The following is a 17,949-nucleotide window of genomic DNA, read 5'->3' as shown; positions in this document are numbered from 1 at the left end:
TTGAAGGAGCTTTTTGGATGTAGCTATTGAAAAGCCACTATGTTCATGGGCTTCAGCAATAGCAGACACTACTGAATCTCTTGCCCTCTGTTAATTTGGGTAAATTTTGAAGAAATCTCCTGGCGAGACCAGAAATGTGCAGAGTAGAGCTGTCCTGTCTGTTGGAAAGGAAGTAATGAAAAATTGCATGTTGGCATTAATTACCTGCAGAGTAGAGAAAAATTGGAAAAGTTGCTTTTGAAATTTTTGCCTTTCTTGCTCACTCTTAAGAGAGTTCTCTGCTGGGTGGTCTTTTTAGTAACTAGTAATAAAGCACTTCTTTGGTAGGAATTGTAACAGAAATGGTTTAACTGTGCAAGTTCCTTATTGGAATAACTGTATCCCCAAATTATTTGGATAACAGTTAATTTTATTACATCTGAAAGGAAGTTAATATCATTGGACAACCTGCAGAGTCCTTAGTCTTCAGCTGAAAATGTGTGTTAAATTACCCTGACCTGGGAGAGGGGCAAAGTACTTGTGTAGTGAATAAGTTTAATAGAGCAACTAGAATCTCTGGGAAGCTCAGATTTAGCCATGTACAGACTTCTTGTGACATGTTTCTGAAATAATGATCTTATCTTTACTTTTAACTTGCAGAAAAGCAGAATTAAATTATTGTCTTTTTGGATCTGTGTAAACATCAGCCATCACTGTCCTGTACTTCTAGAGTGTCTGTCTCAGAATTTTTCTAACACTTTAAAGGTTACATGTGTTCAGGTGTTGCTTAATCTATTTAAATGTATATTAAAAAGATTACCTGAATGGGACAGGACTTCTCTATTCAGAAAGTGCAAGTTAATCATCTAAAACTATAAAGTTGATATAATTTAAAATACAGTAAATCTCCTGTACTGAAGTAATCGTACCTACCTGAGAATAACTGTGCCTTTACTTACTATTTTCCTTAAGTGTGATTATTTTGTGTAATACTCTGAACAGGCAAATGAAAACCGAGAAAAGAGAGGTGGAGAAAAGAATGAAATAAAAGCCAAGGCTTCTGTTTTGATTCACTAGTGGCGAATGAAGTTGAAGAAGCAACTGCTATCAGGAATTTGCTTCTGCCGCATAATTCTAGTTCAGTGTGGTCTGACGCGTTTGATTTGCTGGACTGCAGAAATTTGCTTTAGGAAGAACTTGATCCATCCTACTCCTATCTTCCTTCAATCCATCCCCTTAAGCAGCTGAATGAGGATAGTTTGAGGGAATAACTAAATACTGAGTAAAGGAGAAGATGAGAATTGGGGACTTGCTAATCTGAGCAGGGACTTTGCACTGGCTTGGGTATTGGTGAAAGTGTTTGTAACCGCATCTTCAAAGCGATAGCAGCAATATTAGAAAAGGTAATTTGTGAACGGTCCCATGCTCTTTATTTTAAAATACTCAGAGGTGTTGCATCTACATTTTCAACTTCTATTTTCATCTTTTTATTTCCTTTTTTCTTCTTTGAAGTGGTAGGGGTCACAGTAGGAATAGAAATGGGCATTGTTAGTGATGATTGTTTCGGGATTGTCCAGTTTCATATTCCCATGTGTTTCTGCTTTGACTACCTTGGAAGAAATTAATTCTACTCTGGCTTTCCAGGAGAACTCAGTGGAGTACAGCACAGTCTTTATCAGAGACCTTACAGCTGTGCTTCATGAGGTGGCAATTACCACTTCTGTGATTTACTAATGGTGGTTAAAGATACCTGTTGCACACAGTGAACTGCAGTGTGGAGATCAAAAAGCTAGTGCCCCTGATCCAGTGAGCCTGGACCCTGTGGCTCTGTATAGATGTATCGGATCAAATTTGGAGGCAGGAATGCCTATTTTATAGGCAGGCTCTATGAAATGCCCTAGCATGTTGCTTGTTGAATTTGACTAGTTACCCTGAGGGTTGTGGCAGACCACAGGGGAGTCTGTTTTTATAACATAGTTTTCTGGGCAAATTTTACTGCTGCAGATGAACATTTTTTGTCTAGATGTGTAGTGGTAAGAGTTGCTTTAGTACAAAAGTTTACCCAAGTGTTAACATCACATCTTCAGATTCCAACAGTTCCTCTTCTTCCATAGCTATCAAGGTATTTTAAAGAAGTGGTTGCTGTTTACATGTTCAGTGTAGGCACTTGGATGATACCCATCATTGCTAGTTGATGACAGCATTGCAAGATTTTTGACATAATTCTTTAAAGAATGGACTGCCTGTGATATCAGGAGAACTGCAGCTCCTGAGTCTCTCTTGATATATAATTCAAAACCAGCTGTTAATCCTTTCTCATGTTCCTGCAGTAGACTGTCAGAACTAAAACTGGTGACTTTCAATTCCTTATTTGCCAAATTTCTAAGTGTGGCTTTATATGAATAATACATTATTGTAGAAAAATAAACCTTTAAAAATTGTGACAGTTTATTCCTCATCCTATAGAGAAGTAATCTGTAAATGGTGTTATGTTGGTGAAAGCATGGTGCATCTACACTGATGATTTGGGTTTTTTGTTATAGTTTTTTAACCCTTTTGATTGTCCACAGGGATCATAAGGTAGAGTGGGTCTATATCAAAACAGGGAATGTTTTGATGGTCTGTCCACATCAGTAGGTGCATGAGTTTCACACTGCCTTTTTTTTTCCCCCACCACTGGCCCCAGTCTTCCTGCACTGTCACAGTGAGCTTCATTCAACAACTCTGAGCACAGCATGCAATCTCAATATTGTTCCAGAGGTGTGATGGTTTGTATTTTTGTTTACAAGATGTATGAATGCTTTAAAATCAAAACTCCCAAACTAAAAATACTCAGAGAAGTCAGCAGAGCCCTGTTCTTTACCCCTTAGTACTATGACTGGAAAGCTGCAGGAGAATCTCATGTCAGTGTAATTTTGGAGCACAGGGTGATGGTATGTTAGCCCTCGAACAGAGCTGCTGTGTGGGGATGTTAGGAAGATCCTATGATTTCAGCAAAGCACTGTAACAGTTTTCCAGTCATAGTAATAAGTGTAGGGGGACCCAAGAGATTTTTGAAAATGGAGTTCAGAAACCTCAGTAACTTTATGAATAGGGTTGTTCATGATGGTCTGATGGTCACTGATGGTAGAGGACAGGATTTGATGGCCCCTTTGCTTTCTTATTCCTTGTTTTACTGTAATGCTGATACAGCTGCTTCTGTGGAAGGGAAGAATGGTGTGTTGAAAATAAGAGGCAGCATCCCCTAAGAGGCTTCAGGATTAAGCCGATAAATAGGATAAGTGGTATCTCAAAATCTAAACCATTTTTTTTGTTAAGGTTTATTGTTTAAATGAGGAGGAAGGGGAGAAAACAAGCCATTTTTCCCTTTCTGCTTTTGATATTTTAGTTTTTTTCGAACACCTACATTAGAAGAAATGTGAAGAAATGTAACAGACTTAAGTAGCTGAGAGGTTTTTTTTTCTTTCCTTTTGGACTGTAGCTTTATATTTAACACTGACATTACTGTAAATGTTTGTATTTATTGGAAACATGGGAGGATTTGGCTACAGATAGTACCTTACTGGGCATTTTTTTTCATATCCTTTTCCCTTTCATATCTGCAGACTTGGGCTTTCCATATGGATGCCAGATACCATTATCAGTCTTTCCTATTTGCTTTCATGTTTTGAATAAATTAGCATCAATAAGGGGCCAATGTTGTAGAAATAAATTGACACAAAAGCTGGTGTGGACAAAAAGAATCTAAAAGATGAATGGCTATTAAAATGAGCATCATAAGCAGAAGAGGGAATAAAATGATTACTTTCAGTGTTGACACTACAGGTCTTAAATTAAGCTGATTGACTGTTCTATAAACTGCGATAACTACAGCTTCATAAAAAGGTATGAGAATGGACATAAAATGTCTTGAAGCTTTGCAGCCATCTTGGAGTTCAGCACCAGAAAGGTTAAATGAGTGTATCTTGTATGCTGCTAAGGCCTTTTTGGTTATGGTAGTTTGTTTAGACTACTGTGATGCCTAAGAAACTGAAGCTTGTCTGATTAAATCTAAAAGTTTAAAATATTTGAGTACCTTTTTGTCATTTTATAGGGTGGCCAGGAAGGAATTAGTATCTCTGGTTGCTTGGAAGAATAAAGACTTGAAGGCTTTATGTGGAGCCCTAATTCAGTATTAGGGCTTACCATCAGACTACTTCAATAGTCTGCCAAAAGTCTTATTTCACTAAGGCAGTTGACTTTGGGATGGAAGGGGAGGCCTAACTTTTTTATTCTTGTGTTCCATATTGAAGCTACTAATTTTAATATGTGCCTGAGACTTTTAATGGCATCAATAGCTGAAAGAAGTCAGTGGTGATAGGAACTGTAGCATCAAGAGGGTTTTGTATACCATGGTTACCAAATAAATAGAACATTATTTTTTTGGATAAGAACTGTATAGCTTTGCAACGAATTGAAAGATTCAGGCTATCTTTTTCTCTGATAACTGTATACTTCTACTGTACAAGTTTTAGATCTCTAGGTATCCATAAGACAAAATATTTGAGGATGTTTTAGTGATAGAAGTGTGAGGAATAAGAGCTCACCTGAAATGTAAACTGTTGAAGTGGCTTCTGAGTTAATATTGTCTTTACTCCTTCACTATGAAGGTTATTTTACTGGGAAGATACTTGCTTTCTGGATAGCCATTATACTAATTCATGTTTGATGTTTTAATCCTGCTTTTACAGAAAGTCAGCCAATTCCTACACTTCCATTGTAGGGCTTTAAACAAAGCTGCATATAAAGCATGGGATTTAAAGCAATGCTGTGTTACAAATTATGAATGTAACAGTAGGAAAAGACTGTTGTGACCCTGTTTCAAATGATGTTTACGATTACCAGTGTTTCACAGTGAAATAGTGAAGGTTGGGCGGAGCTGCTGTAGAAGAGCTATTCTGTTACCAAATGTCTTGTTCCAAGCTGGGTGTATGTGTGCTTGGGGAAATGCTAAGACTGTGAAGTCTTTTCTTTCCAGTAAGTCTGATGAAAACACCTAGTTTTGGTATTTTAGTTTTAAACCCCATTGGTCTGTTAGCAGAGGTGACATGAATGGATATGGAACTTGAATTAAAAAGCTTGCTTTTAACTCCAGGAGCAAGGAATACACCAAAAGCAGCCCCCTTCTGCACTTGTCAATGTGTGGTGTTGTACCTGGCCATAGTGAGCAACTTAATGTACAACTTTTTCCAGTTACTTCAAACCCTCTGTACCTGAAGTTCTGTGGATCCTGTTGTTGCTCTATTTAGGTTTTTTTTCCCCAAAGGTAATGGTTGTACTTTTCAAGGCATACCTGAGTACAGTTTTTACCTTGTAATCTTCTTCAGTGTCCACTTTAATGCAGGGAAGTAGGTAGAAAAATCTTATGACTTTGCAGTTGCTCATTAAGCTGTGAAGACTTGAAAAGTATGAAGGCAGAAGTCAGCCTTTTGTCCTGACTTGTTGCTCTGGACGCTGTTGTTGACTCTGTTCACATCTCCAGAATTTTACAAGATTGTCTCACCTTTGAAATGTGTCCCATGTGTCCAGAGCCTGTCTGACTATATATGTCATGTGATTATATATGCATAACTGAACATGACATAACTTTCAGTGTTAAGAGGGGATCATGAATGCTGTCTTAACAATCTCATGTCTGTCTTTCCTCTTTAAACATTGGTATGCTATTAGTCAACAATATAAATCTTTGGAATTGGTGAACAAAAATTTTTTTCCTGTCGTTTTCTGTGTAATCCTAGGGTTTCAGTTTGGAAGATAAAAAAAATGTTTAACAAGCTTCAGTAATGTAGAAATGAAAGCCAAAACTTATGTAAAAGCAAAACCTTAAGTTTCCTAAATCTGGATCATGAGCATGCGCTTAACTCAATCTTCTTTCCTTTAAAGCAGCAACAGGATACAGAGCTATGCTTCTGCTGTTTTACAAGACCTTCTATGACAAGTAACCTTGTTCTGTGTCCAGATGTGTTTCATTTCCTGAGAGGAGTTTTTAGAATAGTTCACAGCACAATTGATCCATTTCAGAAGCTGGTGGGTTTTTTGTGAATTTTGAGCAAACTACAAATCTATATTTGATAATTCCAGGGGGTGGTTAAAAAAAATTAAATCTGAATGCTTTCTAGATAATAAATTAAAAACAATTATGGAGAGTACTAGTTTCAAAAATCATGATTTCTGCAATGATGATGCAACAGTAATACCTGAATTAATTTGCTCTATGACAAGCAGTGTGCTTGTGTATAAATTGAAGGAGCATTGTTACTCAGTGTACATGATGCTGTATTACTTGTTCAAAATCTGTCCTATATAAAAAGCTATTATTGTAATAGTGTTTTACATCTCTGATAAACAACTTTTCAAATCTGCTCCCTTCCTTGATCCCCCATCCTCCAAAATAAATGATTTTTATTGAGCATGTAATCTTGCTCACTACTATTGCAAAGTGAGCAAAAACAGTAATCTTTTTTTTTCAGTAATACTCACCATCATTTCTCATATTAAGTGTCATGGTGTCTTTGCTTAAACTTTGAATTTACTGAAAGACAAAAATTGAAACAGTGGATGTACTCTCAGTGCTTCTGTAACAAGAATCCAGAGCTTACAACGTGTGTATTACTGTCAGTGATATTTCCCAAAGATATAAATCACATAATTGCTTTCTGAAAGTCCATTGTCATCCCTCCAACCCCATAAAGCCACTCTCAAATCCTGAATTTGTTTGATGCTTATTTCTTTGGGATGAGATGAATGGGCTTGATTCTTTTTTGCCAGGGAGGACTTATAGAGGAAGAGCAGTAGGCCATCAGCATGCGCGTGCCTCCAGGTTATATGAAGTATATCATAGCCTTTTTCTTTTCTGCAGAGATTTCAGTCCTGTGACCTGCTGTTCTTCTCTGTTAATAAATGTATCACTTCCTTCTTCTCCAGCTTTCAAAGATTTGTATGACTGACTTTTGTTTGAAGATGAAGCTTACCACTTCTTCCACTTCTTCGTGAATGTGGGAAAAACCCCATTCAGCCAACGGTGTTCTTAAAGCTGTGAATATGTATTTGTACCAAGAATGGGGAGAAAAAGATTAATTTTAAGTAGATAGCCTATTCCAGAATACCTTTTCTATTTTAAGTGTGTCAAACTCATTGCTTCAGTTAGATCTTTTCTGGAGTTACAACAGCTACCTATAGCATATACAGAAGGGTTCTTGCTTCAGCAGCAGTGGAACTAGTTAAAAATAAATTCATGCGACAGGCAGCAATTTTGAAACAGCTTAGGTATGGCTGAGAAATAGGAATTTGCAGATAGCACTACCTTCTTGTATAATAGAACCAATATATTTTAAAGGAAGGCTTAAAATTTAGAGTTATACAAATCAAAAGACTTTTTTTCCCAAGGAGAATTGTTCAATAATGGAGTAATTTTGACTTTACCAAATGTCATATGTTGAACTTTTGAGGCTGTTTGTGACTTGCTCTATGTTTCTGTATTTAAACTTTATTTATATAAATCTTTGTGATTGCAGTTGGTTAAAACTGCAGTCAGTCAACTGGGTTTGTGTATATATGTAATAAACTTATACTTGGAAATCTGACAAAATATTCTTCCTCAAGAACTATAAATGAAATTGATTATCAGAGCAGTAGTAGTTAGTAATGCACTTCTGAGGATTATACCCGTGAGCAAATTTTAAAGGAATGGTGCAGGTGGATGGGCAAAAGTTTTAAGTGTATTTGCTATAGTGTATCCTGAGACATTTTGGAATCTTGCTGTCTTTAAAAGTAAGCATCAGTCTTAATAAAAACTTGCTGGGAGATGAACCTTGAAAGCAGTCGTAGTACTCTAAATTAATACAAGTAATGTTATCTTACCTTAACCAGTAAATAGACATTTTAATCCTCTACTTTGAACTAATGAAGGGCTAATTCTAAAACAAAACTTTAAAACAAATCACAGAGCGGGGTCTAAGTCCTGACACTGCAAACAGGCTACCTCTTTTTTTTTTTTTCCTTTTAAACCAATAAGGTGTCATCCCATAGTGCTGTTTTGCTGCTTTACTGTTTCTATTTCCTTTTTCAAAATACAGTAAGTGTAATGAAGGCAGACAAGATGTTCTTGCTGGGATTGTTATTAGTTTTTATACATTTCAGAAGACTTTTCCATTTATGGAGAACATGAACACATTTCTAATTTACATTGGGGATTTCTTATTTAAAACAAACAAAAAACCCATACAGGTAGCATTAATTAAATGCTTAACTGAAGCTTTTAGCTGTGCTTCTTCACATAATAGCTCACATTTTAGGAGTTAAAGTTGACCCTCTTGTTTATATTGTATACCTGATATGTGTTTCTTGAATTGTCGGGAGCTTCTTTGAGAAAACGTGTTGAAAACCTCCAAGCTGTTACTAGCAAATTCTTACATTAGAGGTTTAGGGCATTTCAAGCCCTACTGGTATAAGTAGGGTATGGTCCAAATAATTACTTCCATGAAGTGGTAACTTTGTTTTCCAAATCATTGAAGTGTCAGGGGACTGCAAAGTCTTGCTGATGGTCTCTGTAAAGAGGTTGCCTAAGGAGCTGCTTTCTGCAAGTGCCAGACTAGTTTCTCCATACTTATATGCTGTACTGCAAACTTCTCAGTGTCCTGAGATTGTCTGTCTATTAAAACTGGCTGTGGGAGATGTAGCAGGCCTATACAATTCTCCCTAGGAGGCCTGTGGCTGATATTAATAAGATGGAGGAAAAAGTGCTATGCTGTTCAGAGTGTGAAGTTTTCCTGTTGTGTAGTTATACTATGATTTCTTGACTGCTAATCAGGAGTTGTAGTCTTAGACTTTAAAAGTGCAAACTGTTCCCATAAAGCAGAGAAAATAGACAAACGTGAAGATTGCAACTTTGCACTGTGTAACAACCATGGAAAAATTGTATGGTTGTATTTGATGTTTTTTCTATTTCTGTAGAGGACAGTGAATCTGATATTATAGTTTTAGGATGTAGTGTGACAGTGTGTCTCAATGTTTTTTTAATGTTCTTACACTTGTTAATGTAAGAAAGGCACTTACTAAACTTTCTAAAAAAATCTTATCTATTTTCATTGAAAGGTATTCTCTGTTTTATAACCGCTTGAAGAACATTGAGGAAAATGAAGGAGGCCTTGATAAATTTTCAAAAAGTTACAAAACCTTTGGCGTTAACCAATTTGTCGATGGCGGAATATATTGCAAAGAGTGGGCACCGGGAGCAGAAGCAGTGTTTCTCGCAGGTGACTTCAGTAAGTATTTTTAGGAATATATTTTCTCCTGCACTATGTTTTAGATGAGTATCCTCTTCACTTAAAGACAATTTTGTAGCAATGATGAAATTGTGACAGTAAAAATGTGTGTCATGGCTTAATCTAATAATATTTTACTCTACATTGCAGTAGCCTAAGAATGTACGTGTTTCTATTGTATGGTCAGTATTAGGCATATCTTTTTTTTTTTTTTAAATACCCATAAGGTGATGTAAAGGTTCTAGTCTGATCACACTGTAACTTTAGGTTGTGTCTAAACCACCTGAGGCTCTTCCTGAAGCTCTACAGTTAAGCTTCTATAAAACTGTATGCAGAGAAGAAGAAAAACAGTAGAATAATTTGCTTTATCTTCTTTTACTGATCTAACAACAGTGTTGCCCAAGGACCAAGGCCCTTTGGAATTCCCACTCATCATGAGAGTGTAGACAAAAGTCCTGCTGGAAAATGGTAACCTAAAATCAAACTAACCTACTTGTGAAAGAGTAGGTGGTGCTCTGGAGGGGAGGAGAAGGAAGGATGTTAGCAGAACAGGATGGTGGCAGGATTACATGGAGGAATTGCATTGCTTATTCTGAGAACCAGCAAGATGATTCACTTTTGAACTTGAGACAAAATTATAAATTTGCTCCTTATTCAGAATGCTAGCTACACTCAAATCATGTTCTGCAAATTCTTAAATGGAAGTGACATGCATTTTTGCTCTTAAATCCTGCAATACTAATTCTACTCTCTCCTTTTTTGGGGGGGGGTTGAGGAGTTTTGTTCTTTTTTTCCCTTTCACCTCTCTACTCTATCCCTTCTTCAGGATTAGGTGTTAGTCTATCAAGGTACTAGGAATTTCATTGCTGGCTCTTAGTGAACTGGGACTTTATCTGTGAAATGATTTTGTTCATTTAACTGCATTTCAGAAGTATGCAGTGTTATTTATCCAACTTTTGTTTTGTGGAAATACTGATCTGGTGAATGTTCAGTGTGTGTATTTATATTACCAAAAAGTATATGAATTGCCAATTTGAGGCAGTTAACTACTTCTGCTTAAACAAAGTGTTAAATGTTGAGTTTTCTTTCTTCCTTAGCCCTGTTTGAGGAAACTATTGAAAGGACAAACTCTGTATTTGAGGAAAGAAGTCATGAACTTTAAATTGTATGTCCTTGTATAACTTCAAAATGATAAGACTCATTACATATGCCATAGTAGTATCTGGTGGTGTTTTCTAAAGTACTGTGGTTAAGCTTCTGTAAAAATGTGCGCAGAAATAAATGGACTACCCTGGCAGTGTTTTTCAGATCCATTGCTAAGATTTCTTTCAGTGCTTCATCGCTATCTGGTTTAGTACTGTTTTTTTCAATAGTCCTAAGATCAATACACTAATAAATAGAATAAGCAAAAGAGTTTAAATACTCACGTTGTGCTTCAGTTTCCAAACACAGTCATAAAATACATCTATTTTAATTGTCAGAAATTTCTATTTTCTCTTTTTCTTTAAGAACTCAATGGGAGGGTCTGTGTCCACTATTCACTGTGATAATTTGAGTCTACAGACAATGATTATTTTTATAAAAATATTTTGGTTTTGATGCAGAAGACAAACAGAAAAGTTAGTGCAATGCTGTTTTCAGCCATGATCCTGTTTGATGTGGTTAACCTAGTGAATGATAGAGTAGCTTTCCTTGAAATACTCTTTGTCTTTTCATTGAAATAGACATTGATAAAATAGGTTAGTGTAGTACTTGAATTTTAATATGGGAATCACGTATGTCCTCTGATTCAAAACTGAATAATGAATCATGAGTATAGTTCATCTACTGCTAGATAATAGTGATTTCAGCTATCAATACTGACTGCAAGACAACGAGATGAGGTTATTTTAATAGCTCAACTTTATATGTACAAACACACAGAAAATTCCTCCTTACCCCTCCTCTACTCGCTGCAACCCCACCCATTGCTCAAGGTTTTTATGTGGTGTGATGGGTATAATAGTCTTTAAGTTAAATTACTCAACACAGTTGGAGACTAGAATGTGTTTGTTTTAAGTATGTATTGTAACAGATGGCCATTTTAAAAACAGACTTTTTAATGAAATTAATGTCTAATATTTTGAAAAGAAGATATACCTTGTAAATTGGCTTGGCAGACTAGGGGGGGGAAGTGCATATATACCAGAATATAGTAGCTAAAAACTGGAATGGTTTTCTAAACTCTAATTAATTTAAAATATTTCATGTAATATATCATATGAAGCAGAAATTTAGGACTAATATCTTAGAGTAGTTGTATCTAGATGCTAATGAAATGTGGCAGTAAGAAGTCAAAAGACTAAAAAGAAATTCATTTTAATGTGGAAAAACTGTGTTTGTCCTATATATCATATTCATCAGTCACAGGAAAGTATTCATTCCCACAGGGGAAGATAATGTACTCAGAAAGCCTAGAGGAATGGAAAATTGTCATTCAATTCAGATGAGCTTTAATAATATTCTGATGAGAAATTGGGTTGCAAAACCCTAAGATTTAGATTCAGGTTGCTACAGATATGTTTAATTAAAACTGAATCCCTTTAACCTTCCTTTAAGTTTTCAAGCAGGTTAAAGTCTCAAACTAAATTTATGATTATATTGTATTTAAATTAAGTATCAGGATTGCTTTTAATAAGAATTTTTTTATAAAACTTTTTATAAAGAGAAATGTAATTGAACCATGTGGGGGGAAGTTGGAAATCGTATACAAAGAAACAAACATGGGACTTAAATGACAGCAGCTCTTTAGGTTTTAAACTGAAATATGATGGTATAGAACATAAAACCAGTCAATTCATGCTTTGTTTTTTCGCTCTGTTGTAAGGAGATGGGGATAGCAGTGTTTTCTCAGTGTTTTGCTTAATATGTTGTCTGCAAATCTCTTAGATCTTTGATGGAAAGACACAAAAAATTGACACAAAATATTAGTCCCTGCTATTTAATCTCATAAGTTTTCAAGGATCAAAAACTAGTAAAAATTATAATGGCAAGTGCAGGCTGTGTTACAGAGAACTTAAACTTCTTTCAGAATTTATTATTAAGCTGATAATAGTTGATAATAGCTTTATTATGAACTGTGCTTAAAATAAACATGATTAATTTATTTCTGTAACTGTATACATCTGAAGCTTCAGTCCTGCAAATGTAAAGTTTTTTGTGAATGACTTATGCCTTATAGCAGACAATGAAAGCTTTGATATTAAGATATTTTGGCCCAAATTATGGTATTTTTGTACCTCATTCTGAGACGCTTGTAATGAATGAGATACCAAGAATTATTCTATAAATACGAGCTATCAGTGTGCATTCTTGAAAAAAGCTGGAATCTAGTAATAGCACACAAATCTGTATTTGGATTGGAGAAAGAAAAATACAAATGGAAGAAAATCCCAATACTTCCAGAGTTCTTTTTTGTCTCTTCTTTGAAACTCCATAATTGGAGAGAAAAAGGTATTATATCTGTTGGTATTCTGGTATGATGCTTTACTCTATCTGAAAAGTATTAAATGAACATCCAAAACCATTAAGATTTGTTGATCAGTACTCTTAGCATCTCAGTAAATCGAGTGTATGAGGCAATTAGTGAGCTGAATTTCTGATACTAGAGGCAGGATCAACATTATAGCTACCTTAAAAACTCTCAGTGATAACACACTGAATATTTTATTTGTTTGCTGTATGCTGAGGAACTCGGTGACTACTGGCAATTTATTGCTACTTTACAATCGACTATTTCAAAGTAAGTCACTGAACTGCAAGTTTTCAGGGTAACCCACAGAATTTGTTTGGGAATTAGAACATTCAAAAATGTATTTGGCCATGCAGAGACTCAGTAGGTTATCTGTAAACAATATTTTAATTTAAAAAAAAGTTACTGGCTTTAAGAAGCTTGAAAGAGTAAGTATGTATATGCTAATTTGCAAGTCAGTATTTGATATAATACATTGTCATACTTGTGGTTTCTGTTCTTCAGTTCCCTTTTTGTTTTTCTCTGCCTTCCCTTCCCTCTCAGCTAATGTTAGATCTAAAATGTTGATCACTCTGGAATGTCTGTTCGGTTTTGTTTCTGCTTCCTTTTTCTTGCACTGGTGGGGAAGGTTTCTGCTAGGGCTGGAGGGTGGAGGGAGGGAGAGTGGGGTTGCTGGTTTTGGGGGAAGGTTTATTTCTTAAGTTTTGACAGGCTTCCTTCAGAGCAAAGACAGGGGAACTTAAACCACTAGCCCTCATAATCTGGATATCTGACAGCTGACTTGAAACTTTTCATATCTTAGAATGTTGGTTTTGGTTGGTTTTTTTTCCCCAGACTTGACTCAAACTTTTACTGAAATGGAGTCTAGATACTACTATGATGTGATACTGAACTTCTTACTACTTTCTTCAAAGATTTTAATAGGAAAATACCTGGATTTCATAAGTGCTATACTTCCGTGGCTGCAGACAACTGAAGGCAGTGGACTGAATTATAAGCTGCTATTAATATCCAGGGAGACATCCTATCTGAGAAGTTTGTTTCTATGTCAGTGTTTGAGCTGTTTAATCACTTTTTAAGCAGATTATGTTAATGACCCTGCTATTGAGCTGTTGGAAATTGGGCAATGTAGAAGGAAGATGACCTAATTGGCTACTATGTAGAACAGTATAGTGTCCTTAGAGAATATCTCCATTTATGTTCTGGTTTCATATTCCAAGCAAATGGTATCAAGGCATTTTGTGGGATAGTGGGATTTTGATGCCCCTTCCCTTGTCTGAACTGCTATTTGTTTGGTATCTTCCTCAAGGAAGCTGTGTGAATGCTTGCTGGACTCTATGAGCATCTTTCAGTTTATCAGAAGTATGTGGAATGTAGAAATACAATTGCTCTAAGAGATGAGTTTATTGCACTGGAGAATTCAACCTCAGGTTATGAAGTTTTTTCACTTTTGAAAAAATAGTTACAACATTGCACTAATGTATCAGCTCTTACATTGGAACAAGTGAATGATTTGGTCAATATGCAAGAAGTATTCCTTTCCCCTATGAGAAGCAAGAGGAGTGTTAATTTCTGATATGAAACTCCAAGTTAAGCCGTGAGCCACATAGCTGTATGGCTATATACTTGTCAACGTGAAAACAAAACTAGGAGATGGAACAAGTCACTTAACTTAAGATTTAGCTGGAAGTATTGCATTGGAATTGAGTTTTAATGACAAATGGTAGAATCCAAGCTACTATAATTTGAATTCAGTTCTAGATTAAAGCTCAGTTCATGATTCTTCGGCATGCTAAGGGTGTAGTTCTGAGCAAGAAGTTCTCTTGTGCCTCATGTTGCTGAGGTAGGATGTAATGTTTAAATAATTGGCTGTGTTTGGAAGATCTAATCAGAGATGAGAGAAACTAAAAGTACCAGGCTATTTGAGGTCTTCTGTGTCGGATTAAGACATATCTGAGGCCTGAACTTTTGTAAAGAAGCTCTTGACTTTGTCTATGGCTTATGGGTTTTCCATGATGGTGTCCTTTTTTCCTAAAACCTATTCAAGCTGATTATTTGAACTTCTGCTGGTAATCTTCTCAGTCTTTTTCTGTTTGTAGCTATCGGCAGAGTCTTTGAAGTCCCTGTTCTCAAACTAAGGTATTTCTTTTGCCTTTACGTTCTCAGCTTCTGAATAGTCTGCTATTTGGTTTTTGGTTGGTTGGGGTTTTTTTTTCTTGAGACATTTTTGGCTATGTTTTGCCAAAAAATCTGAAGACTAAGCAGTAAAACTGAGAGAAGCCTGAGCTGCCATTTCTTTGAAGGAAGCCTTCAGTTTTCAGGGTGCTTTAACTTTTTATGCCTCTTGCCTTAATACAAAGGAATATTTTTTTTTTGGTTATAACCTTCCTAAATGAGTTCCTTTCTAGGGGTAAGTAGTAAACAAAGGTTTTAAGTAGGACTGTCTGGGACAGATGGGTATTGCTTTGCATTTAGTCTTAAGTCATGAACTGTGGACATCCAGTAATGAAGGACTGTGGCTGAGAAGAAGGGTTAACAGGAGCATCCAGTATTGCTAGCAGGTGGAGGGAAAGTGTAAGCAACTTGGGCAGAATGGTTAAAGCTGCCTCTAGAGAGCAGAGATGCTTAAAGGGGTAGAGATGCAACCATTCCTCCCCCTAAAGGAGGGAAGAGAGGTGGTTGTAACAGAAGTCATGAGAATTTTTTTTTAATAATGTAAGAATTCAGTGTTTTTGGTGTGTGTAATGAACTCAACTTCAGGCAGTTTCCCCCAGTGAATTTTATAGAGACTGCACCTAAGACTTTTGCTCTAACTTTATTTTGCTCAGTATTAGCGACTCATCACCTGGCATGTTTGGTTCAGTTTTGGCAGTGTAATCAAGAGGTACAGCTCAACTGCAAAGAGTTTCATGAGAGCAATGGAGATGATCAGATATCTCTGGGGAGGAAGAAGGTTGAAAGAGTTCGTAGTAATTCCCATAAGAAGGTATCCTAGTTTTGGCTGAGACAGAGTTAATTTTCTTCCTAGTAGCTGGTATAGTGCTGTGTGTTGGGTTCAGTATGAGAAGAATGTTGATAACACACTGTTTCAGTTGTTGCTGAGCAGTGTTTACATTAAGTCAAGGACTTTTCAGCTTTTCAGACTGCCCTGCCAGCAAGGAGGCTGGGGGTGCACAAGAGGCTGGGAGGGGACACAGCCAGGACAGCTGACCCAAACTGGCCAAAGGGATATTCCATACCATGTGACATCATGCCCAGTACATAAGCTAGGGGGAAAGCTGGTTGGGGGCTGCTGCTTGGGAACAGGCTGGGCATTGGTCAGTTGGTGGTGAGCAATTTTTTCACTTGCATCACCTGTTTTTCTTGGGTTTTCTTTCTTTCTTTTTTTGTTATTTTGCTTTTCATTACAACTTATTTTATTTTATTTCAATCCCTTAAACTGTTCTCATCTCAGCCCACGAGTTTTCTTGCTTTTACCCTCCTGATTCTCTCCCCATCCCACCGGGTGGGGGAGTGAGCAAGCGGCTGTGTGGTGCTTAGGTGCCAACTGGGGTTAAACCATGACAGAAGGTCTTGACTATTATAAATCCTAACAGGTTCCTTAAAGCAGTCTTCTTGCAACTTCTTAAGAAGTTTGTTACTTTTTTCATCTTTTTTCTGTTTTCCCATTTTTGCCTAAATTGTTTATTTCAGACAGTTTAGCTGTTTGCTGTTTAAAAGAAAATTTCAGTTTTAACTCTATTTTTTCCAAGTCCCAAAATCCTGGTGATGTATTCTACATCTTTTTTAAGATTCCCTGAAATAAACTAAATATATGTATTATAATGTATAAACACTATATATAGTGTTTGTAGTTTTAATGTTCTTTTAAGGAGGATTGCTTTATTGCTAAGGTATTGTTTGTTTTATGTTGGTCTTAGTAGTCTTAGTAGATGTTAGTACTGTTTTTTTTATTATTTTTTTGATTGAAGCTTTGGAATAAAACCAAGGGGGAAGACCCATCTACATCTTACTAATATACAAGGTCTTCTGCTGTTAAGCAAGCAATAGTTTAGTAAATACTTTCCTTCTGCTAATGTGTGTATTTTGTCTGCACTATCCAAATACCTTAATTGTGATTAAAAACTATCATCTAAATAAAGGACTGAGTTAATTGTATTTCTGGTTTTGAGCATGGGGAATGTTTTATTATAAAATCTTCATTGGGTTTGACATTGTTCTCTACTGTAAAATGAATAGGTACTAGAATATTTGTCTTACATAATTATTTTTGTCACATTGTCTAGCCTGTTTGATTTGTGCCTTTCAGTTTTGTTCCTTAAAGATTGGCAGTTCTCAGGCTTAAGCAGCTGTGTAAGAGCAACTAGCAACTTTGAAAGCAGCCTAGTCTTTCTCTGAAACTCAAGTTGTCTGTATAGTGTTAAAGACTATCTTTTTGTTGCACAGCAGATAATATTTTTGATTACTGATGTTTAGGAGAATATGTATGTTGATGAAAGTAACTTCTTCATTTCTCTACCTCGCCTGTTGGGATTTCCATGGTGCCAAAAGTGATGATCCTGCTCCAGTGGCATGTCCAGTTTTTTACTGAATTGCTTTTAACCCGGACTACCATGTTTAGTAGCCATATTGTTTTATACTAACTTAAACTAGTCATGGAACTACAGTTTAGGGTGTGAACAGTTTGTTAGCTGTCATAGAGTACCTGCTTAAGATTATTCACTGTACCTCCTGTAAATAGGAGGTCACTGAAGGCTGCTTTTTCTTCTTTCATTGAGGTGTTTGGTTTTTTTGGTGTGGGGTTTTTTTATGGCAGGACATGGCATGCAAATAGATTAGCATGCAGAAAGATTAGCATGTGTTGCTTTAATGTCTTGCAGTTCAATTTTTCTGTGTTGACTGGTTTCTTGTTAGCTTAGGAGTCTCTGTTGCCTAGAACTATGTGAGATAGACATGTTTCAAGGCAAAAAAAGAGTAATTTTCAAACTTGTGGTTTAACCACTTCATGTACTGGGCATGATGTCACATGGTATGGAATACTCTGTTGGCCAGTTTGGGTCAGCTGTCCTGGCTGTGTCCCCTCCCAGCCTCTTGTGCCCCTCCAGCCTTCTTGCTGGCTGGGCATGAGAAGCTGAAAAATCCTTGACTTAGTTTTTA

General features: G+C 36.3%; 1 protein-coding gene across 2 annotated transcripts in view; it reads left to right on the top strand.

Moving 5' to 3' along the window:
- The window catches only part of GBE1 (1,4-alpha-glucan branching enzyme 1), a 173,454-nt gene that overhangs the window by 29,232 nt on the left and 126,273 nt on the right, over positions 1–17,949 (top strand). For both annotated transcript variants that reach the window (XM_052795218.1, XM_052795219.1), the window contains exon 2: positions 9,112–9,281. In XM_052795218.1, coding sequence (XP_052651178.1) covers positions 9,112–9,281 — 170 coding nt within the window. The remainder of the gene's footprint in view (positions 1–9,111; positions 9,282–17,949) is intronic.

Source organism: Harpia harpyja, chromosome 8 (genome assembly GCF_026419915.1).
Source record: "Harpia harpyja isolate bHarHar1 chromosome 8, bHarHar1 primary haplotype, whole genome shotgun sequence".
Classification (NCBI taxonomy): domain Eukaryota; kingdom Metazoa; phylum Chordata; class Aves; order Accipitriformes; family Accipitridae; genus Harpia; species Harpia harpyja.
Note: the sequence above shows the minus strand (reverse complement) of the source record. Positions and strands in the feature narration are given on the sequence as shown.